Below are 8,415 nucleotides of genomic sequence, written 5' to 3' on the forward strand. Positions count from 1 at the left end.
ACTGATTTCGAAGAGTCTTCCCTTCCGTAAACCACGGCGTGAATTTCTCTTTATTGCACGCGTTCGGGTCAAGAACTGGCGGAGACGAGCATTTCTCTGAGATCGGCGAGATCACCATCGCTGATCTCAGAGAAATGCTCGCCTCCGCCAACCGGGAGCCGATGTCAGGCTCAATACAAATGTGGCCATCGCACCACGCCTTGCCGTCAAACTTATCGGCGCCGGCTAAATGCCGGTCTGTCCACAGTGGAGCGGTGTTCTTGTGTAAATGCACGGTCGCTCCACCTGCCGCCCAGTAATGTCTTGGAGCATCTGACCACCCAAACGGGCACGCCAAATCGATAATTAATATACCGAGCTTTGGAGTTGTCCCGGAAAACCGACCTGCTGATTCTACAGCCACTGGAATATTGCGAAATGCACTTGCAACGTCTCCAGTGGATATTCGAGCCGCTTCAGGAAGGTTGTGATCCACATCTAGCACCCGCCGAGCCAGTACAGCTGCACCGTCATAGGTAACCAGGATCTGAGTGCCCTCCTGAGCATGATCATTAACTAAGTCGCCTTTTGGACATGACAGATCGTGGATCATCCTTGCACCCACCGTGATGTCTGCATCTCCTTTATGCACTGCCCCAAATGGACTACATGTAACTCCTTCGAGCGAAGGCAGTAAATTAATTTCGATAATCAGGTATCGGTCTTCATCTTGACCTTTCCTCAGGCTCTTGATAACTGCATTAAGAGCTCGTAATGCAGAGCCATAATTATGTGGAGGCCGGGTTTGGCTTGAAAACGTTGTAGATAATTTTGGCCTAACGAAATGCGTCACAATGTCGCGCCATTCGTCTTTGTACGTGTATGTTCTCCAACAAGGAATATGATCGAAAACAGTCAGGGTCTTGTTTGGACGTGGATATTGGGAGGTTTCTCCGCAAACCAATCGAATAAGGTCGAGAGGCCCATTTTCTACCGTCGAAGTAGCGCGCTGTACGCATACTGCTTGGTCCGGTCAATCTGGTATAACCTCGCTCCATTCTTCACAACCCAAGCCGGCGAATCCGTTGGTGGAACCACTCCATAGTGCTTCATGATCGAGGCGAGACCATCTCGCGCGCGGTGGCGCTGAAGGCCTAACATTCTCTCACTTGCTAGGAGCGTCAGCGTGTAGCGGCGCTGTTGACCCGTCAGGAATATTTGAAGTTCCCCTGACACGACAGTCCGCATCTCATGTCCACGCTCCTTTCTGCCCACGCCGTGGCAACGAGATTCATTAGACCCCTGAACCGACTTGCAATTACTTTGCAACGGTACAACATCCCGCCCTTTGGGGATTAAATCCTCGTTGGGCCAACCGACCGACCTGCAATTCTTATGCAGCGGCAAAACAACGCCCAAAGCGTGAACCTGAGTCACGTAGGGCCGACTCACCTGACTGCACCCCTGATGCAGCGACAGACCAGAGCCAACTTCGTGAGCTTGCGTCCCGTTGAGCCCCTCGACATGGATGCAATCGCTATGTGGCATCAATCCATCCGTGTATGTGCTTTTCTTTGGCCTCACTGCATGGGTATTTGACAGTTTGTCCTGCGCTAATCTGCAGCTCCCTGTCCTTGTATCGCCCGAGCCGGACTTCACTATTAGTGGAGGCTGCTCAATCGGCCTGAGGATGGTTGCCATCCGGCCCACCTCATGGCTCCTTCACACCTCCGCTTGGCTGCCTGTCGCTGGTGCATTTGTGTCCCGAAGCCCCCCCCCGTAGCTTTTACTAATGAAGTTTCTCACAGTAACTGGTAATTTAGCAGGTACGAAGTGTCCTCGGTAGTCGAACACACAAGTGTCTCCTTACCAGGGCATCCTTCGATAGACAAAACCTTGATGCACAGCTTCTTGCCTTAACGAATCGGAAGCGCTGCCACCACCTCCGGGGGAACGGGAACTCGGCGTTCTTGTCGGGCACCGCTGTTTGTTGTGCGCGCTTTGGCTTTCTTCATGCGAGACGATGGTTTTGTGGGGGGGGGCGGTGACAACTTTAAAGCTGCTTCCACCTTGAGGCTGGTGACACGTTAATCCACTCGTGTAAAGGACTCGTGATTGAACTGGAAGTCGGCTCGTATACTCTCTGGGGCTGCCGTATTTCCTTGAGCCAATTGTGATCGAAAGGTTTCAAAACGGTCATCAATTCAAGCCACTAACTTCGGGACCGCTTCAGCCCCCTGCATAGTTTTCGTTTTACGCAGAGTCAGCAGAAATGGTCGCGTCGACCAAATCTGCTACAACCTGTGTGTACATCTCATTCACCAACAGGGACAGCACTTCCAGCGCCGGTACAACGTCGGCGAGATCTTTTGGTTCTTGTGGCTCGAGAGTCTTGCTTTTCGCGGGAAATCTGTCATGTCGTAACGCTTAAGATGGTCACGCTCCACTTCCACATCCATTGGCGCAAAACGTCGAGTAGAAAGCCCACGATATCCAAAGTCCCACGCAAAGATTCCTCGCGCAAAGGCCGGGTGTGGCAGATAATCAAAGCCCTTGGCCCGCGACTGCATTGTTCCTACAAACAGCTAATCATCCAAGCATCAATACGTACCATTTACCATTTCACCGTGTACAGCTCTTGGATGCCGGCCTGGTCTGAGCTGTGACTTGGAATCGCTCGCTGCTGCGCTCACCACTGACGTTGAGCTTTCTTTGCTGAGGTTTGCCTGGCGAAACGCGATCAACCGATCGATTTCTTGGACCATCTCCGCATCATCACCGAGTCTCTGCCTTAAGGCAAAGAGTCGTGATTCACCTCTGGTCTCTGTGGACAGTTGTGGGGATTCTTCGCGGTTCCGTTTGGGACGATAACCAACTGAACGTTCCTTCTGAAGAGGTTCAGGTGTGGCAAGGTCATCTTCTGAGTCGTATAACTGTTCTAGCCTCTCACCATCGGTCAGCCTACAGTCGTGCGTACTCGAACCACCCGTGTTGGCCTCCGAGGCGGCCGAGCCAAAGAGGGAGCCCGGTACAACCAGTCCTTGTGGTGGTCGCCGCTTGCCTTCATGATAGTATACAAAGCTTAGAATGTGTTATATCTTTAAAATTTCGACCTGGGTAGTCTCGATGTTGTAGACTGGCACCATTTGACTCTCATCCACAGGATTCATCAAACGTTTCTTCAGCACAATTCCCGTGTTTCTGCGTGCTGACTGACCGATTCCATTGAAGTGGCCATGGGCAGCGATGTGAAGAGCCCGCATCTTTGCCGGCATGACGTCCGTTGTTCCCCGTAGGTAGCACGGACGGAGAGCGTATGTCTCCAGGACCAAGTCTTGGAGCTCTTCACTGCTAAAAGCCAGGTCGCTGGTTCCATCCGCGAACGTAGCCTGTAGAGAATCTGAATTTGCGAGGTTATTCCAAGTGTAACCGACCACCACCCCGTAATCCCAGACCTTGGGCTTTCCGTGCGGAACCCGAGCGATGCATAAGGCACTGCCGACATAGGTTCCTATCCCACTCAAGGCTTCCTCTTTCGTCACCCCCCCTTTGTTCCACCTGCGGGGCTCATCGCTGGACTGTGAAGGTGCCGAGGCCCTCCCATCGTCCGCTAGCCACTCGATCGATGTCGTACACACCTTGACTTTCCTCAGAAGATGTCTTCCCGTAAGTGTAGCCTACCGTCCCGAGGACATCAGGTTTAAATAGAGCGTATAGGGTTGTATGAGCCATGTTAACTTTCGAGCCTCGCTAGGTCCCAGAAGGCGAGCTCCCAATGTCGTCGAGGTTTCGAGGTTGTCGAGAACAAAGGAAAGCAAAAGTGAGCCCAGATCACCTCCGGGCTCCTACTAACGGCACTACTACTAACTAAATATATGTAACGAGGTACAATCCAGTGTGCCCCATGTTACATGAAGAGTGACCCGTCACTCTTGTGAGCACCTGGTACACGGTACCAGGTGCTCTCGGAGCCATGACTACTTAGCTCCAATATAGGTAACCTCTAGTTTGTATGAGACCCAAGCTTATCTTACTTATAAGTACATCAGTCTTACATCTACCCTTCTAAGTCGCAAACATTTCCCTTTGAGGCCGAGAACACGTGGACTAGCGTTCACTCGGGTAGTTAATATCCTTAAGCACTTTCTCTGTGCATGGTGCTGTGTGACCCCGTCACACTTGGTAGCACCCGTAGTCAATCTAGCACCATCGCGGGTAGATTGAACTACCTGAATCCTCTGTGCGCTCAACGTTGAGCTAAGATGGACCGAAGCGAGTTTCCTCGCTTGAACGACTCACAGTACGAGTCTGTTCGGAAGATGGGAGGCATCTTTGGACAAGATGGCCTTCGCAGCTTTGCGGCGGCGACGCCTGCCGAGCAACAAGAACGCGTGACTGTGTTTAAGACCTACGAGCGTGGTCTCATCGCTCACGTCCGCGGGAGTTTGGAGGCCTCGATGGCCGCTCCCCAGGCAACCAGGCCTAAGCCGGTATGGCGGAAGGTCCCCGCGTTTGAGGGGAAGGAAGGAGAGAACCTTCACTTCTGGGTCCGTGAGGTGGAGATCGCCATGAAGGCGGGTCTCATCTCGGACGAGCCAATTCGGGTGGTGTTTGCCCTGTCCAACCTTGGCGGGCATGCCAAGCACTGGGCATACACCAGGGAGACGACATCTCCTGGATGCTTTGCATCCTGGGCTCAGCTGTGTGAGCAGCTTCGAGCCGCTCTCCTACCGGCGAACAATGTGTTCCGCCAGGGCTCACGCTTTCTTGCGTGTAAGCTGTTGTAACTGGTCAACTCAACTGATGAGTCAAAGAGGAGAAATCACGGTAGTGCCTCTGATGACGCTAGATATGTACCCACTCCCTCTGGCTCGCGCAGATAAATCATCTAATTCATTCTTTGATTTTCCTGGAATCTAACAGGTTAACAGCCGCAAGACTCGACTTCCCTTCTACCATGTCTTCAAACGATGATTCAGACTTTGAACAAGTGGAAGATGAGCCTGCTCCAACGACTAAAAGTGGAGCAGTGGGGACACGCGCGACAGGAATGAAGATAGACCTCAAATTGATCACTATTGAGCCCTTTGATGGATCGACCAAGGATGGATTCATAGACCCTGGCGCCTATGATTGGTTGGAGCGACTCAAAGTACAGATACACCTGGCTGAGACACTCACGGAGCGAAAGTGGCCGGAAACGGTGAAGTGCGGTGTTCTTGCCTCCCGACTCACGAGTGAAGCTGGTACCTGGTACTACCGCAACAGCTCTAACCTTCCGAAGGACTCTTTCTGTGACCTCGCGAACAAGTTCATGGAGAACTTCCGGTGTAAGCTCCCGGTGCAGACGATTGCAGTCACTCTGGCGAACACACGCAAATTTCCCCAGGAAACATATGCTACCTATGCTCACCGACTCTCCCAGATTGCAGCAGGGCTGAATCGTGGCAAAGTCAACTCGTATACTGAGCAGCAGGCGCTGAGTACTTTCATCAACCATGCTTACCCTCGCTTCCGTGTTGATCTGGAAGCCAAACTTGATCAAGAAGCGGAGGACGCTACCGGAGAACTTGAAAGCGCTGTGGTCCTACTGACCAAACTAGCCAAAAGTGATGGAAAAATTAACCCTAACAAGCGACGCAGCGAAGATTTTAGCCGAGATGGCAGTGACAAGAAACCCCGAATTAGCGGAAGCGCTTCAGCTACTACTGCCAAGGCCCCTAGGCCCCGTTGGGACTTCTCAGACGCTTTGTGCAAGACATGCAATGAACGAGGTCACACGACAAACTACCACGATCGTCATATCGCCCAGCAAGCCCGTAACCGTGAAGTTCAAGGCGAACAAAACGAAAGCCATGATTGAAGACACGGGGTGTTGACGGACACCGAGTTATTTCCGTTTGACCCTGGAACGCAAAAGTTTCCGCTGTACATTGACTCGGCAGCTTCTCACCACATGACTGGGGAAGCGAAGCTGCTGACTAATCTACAGCAATGTGCAACTCACGAGGTGGAACTTCCGGATGGGCATGTTATGAAAGGTGATCGATGGGGCTCACTGGTCAATTTTGGGACCAAAGGGACCAAAATTGACGAAGTAGTGTTTATACCAGGTCTAGAGAAAACCCTACTTTCAGTATCAAAACTATCTCAGCGTGGCTTCAAGTGTGACTTTACTGAAGATGGGTGTGTAGTCTACGGCCCTCCGCTCCTCCGAGGAAAGATGATTAATGGAGTTTATGGCTACCAAGAAGAAAGTAATACCAGATTGAGTGCAGAAGATGGTGTGGCAGCGGCAACGACGTCTTCAGCGACCATGATCCCTCCAAACTCACTTGAGGACTGGCACAGACGACTTGGGCATTTACACTACCAAGGCGTTATTGAGCTTGAAAGGAGTGGGATAGTAAAAGGTCTGAAGATTATCGGCTCCAGAAAAATCCCGGACCATCCATGTGAGGACTGTACACTCGGCAAGATATCCAGTCGCCCGGCACCTCGTCGAAGTACAAGATCTCAAGAAGAGAAGGATCTAGTTTGCCATGCAGACCTTGCAGGGAAGTACCAGCGGAGCATCCATGGGAACCACTACATGCTGGTAATCAAGTGGCTGAACTATACTCACGTGTACTTTATCAAGACGAAGGATGAAGCTGTGGGGTGCTTTAGAAAGTTCCTACTTATGATTAAAAACCGTGAAGACTCAAGGAAAATCCGTGTTCTGCGAACGGACAATGGAGGGGAATTCATCAACGAGGAGTTTAATACTCTATGTGATGAAGCAGGCCTGGAACGACAATTTTCTGAGCCCGACGTACACTACCAGAATGGTGTAGTGGAAAGAACAAACCGAACACTCATCGAGGCGGCACGGACAATGCTGATCCAAGCTGGTTTACCCCACAACCTATGGGAGTACGCTGTCCGAGCTGCTGCATACATGAGAAACCGAGTAACTTCACGCAGCGAACCATCGACAACGCCCTACGCTAAGTACCATGGAAAAACGCCGGACCTGTCGGACTCTCACACCTTTGGAGAAAGTGTTACAGTGCTTCTACCGCCCGGAAAGCGCAGCACTTTGTTCAAGTTTAGACCAGTAGGCCAAAGGGGAGCATTCGTGGGGCATGATGAACAACGCAAGGGTTACTTTGTATACATGAGAGAAGGTGGAGCAAAAATTGTGAATACGTGCGACGTTAAGTTCCTGGGTTCACCATTGAAGCACCCAAGAGCACAGTGCCCAGGTGTTCCAATGATCCCTCTACAAGAACAATTCTCAACCACAACCAGAAGCGACTCAATGCGGGGAAGACCAACGGATAGGACATCCGCTCCCACCGAGGACGACCGAACACGGGAAAGAAACGCAGCTTCATTTACAACGGCACTTGTCGAGGAACTCAATGGGGCTACAGATTTAACCAGGCGGAGACGATCGGAGCGGATATCCAGCCGTAACATTGGAGCCGCTTTCTTAGCCATGACTGAAGTGATCCAAGAACCACTGACATTGGAGGAAGCGAGGAGCTCCCCTCAGTGGTCAGAATGGGAAAAAGCCATACGGGTTGAGATCGAAGCACTACGATCAAATGGGACGTTCACACTGGTGACTCCCCCTGCAGGTGCTCATGTTATCGGGACAACCATGAGCTTCAAAGTTAAGCGCCATGCAGATGGCAAAGTCGAACGACTACGGGCCCGGATCTGCGCGCAAGGCTTCCAAGAAATTTACATGATTGACTATATTGATACGTACGCGCCTGTTGCGCGACTCGTATCAATTCGGGTCTTCCTGGCCGAGTGTAACCACTCCGGACTCCTCATCAGACAAGGTGATGTCCCAACTGCATTTGTTAAAGCTAACCTTCGTGAAATGATTTATGTTAAACAGCCCCGAGGCTTCGAAGAAGGAGAACCTGGTCAGGTTTGGCTACTTCGTAAAGCTCTGTATGGATTAAAACAAGCCGGTCGAGAGTGGTACATCGAACTCGACAACTTTCTGCGGTCTACTGGTTTAGAACCCACTCGAGAGGATCCGTGTGTCTACAAGCACCAAACCAAAGTCCTGATCGTACTTGTCTATGTTGATGACATCCTGGTGGGCTACAAGAACATCAAAGATATGCAGCAACTGATGAATGCGTTGGATGAGAAATATCAAATCAAGGACTTGGGAGAATTATCGTGGTTCCTTGGAATGCGTATAACCCGGGACATGGACTCTGGTGTGATGACTATCGACCAAGAACAGTATGCTACTGAAGTTTGTGAGCGTTTCGCCATGGACAATTGCCGTACTTGGGAAATTCCTATGGATCAGAGCACTATACTATACCCTGGCGAAGAAAAAGATGCTCTTGCCACCAAAGTTCCTTACAAACAAGCGGTAGGTGCTCTCTTGTACCTCAGCCGAGTAACAAGGCCGGATATTGC

At 51.2% G+C, this 8,415-nt stretch overlaps 1 protein-coding gene across 1 annotated transcript; it reads right to left on the reverse strand.

Annotated features, from left to right (window-relative positions):
* Positions 1-3,071: 3,071 nt before the first annotated feature.
* PITG_17581 (uncharacterized protein) lies at positions 3,072-3,711 on the reverse strand (the record flags this gene model as incomplete). Its single annotated transcript, XM_002896414.1, has 2 exons — positions 3,072-3,526; positions 3,618-3,711. The coding sequence occupies 2 exons, from the start codon at positions 3,709-3,711 to the stop codon at positions 3,072-3,074; spliced, it is 549 nt and encodes a 182-aa protein (XP_002896460.1).
* Positions 3,712-8,415: the final 4,704 nt, after the last annotated feature.

Source organism: Phytophthora infestans, genomic scaffold (assembly GCF_000142945.1).
Source record: "Phytophthora infestans T30-4 supercont1.60 genomic scaffold, whole genome shotgun sequence".
Classification (NCBI taxonomy): domain Eukaryota; phylum Oomycota; class Peronosporomycetes; order Peronosporales; family Peronosporaceae; genus Phytophthora; species Phytophthora infestans.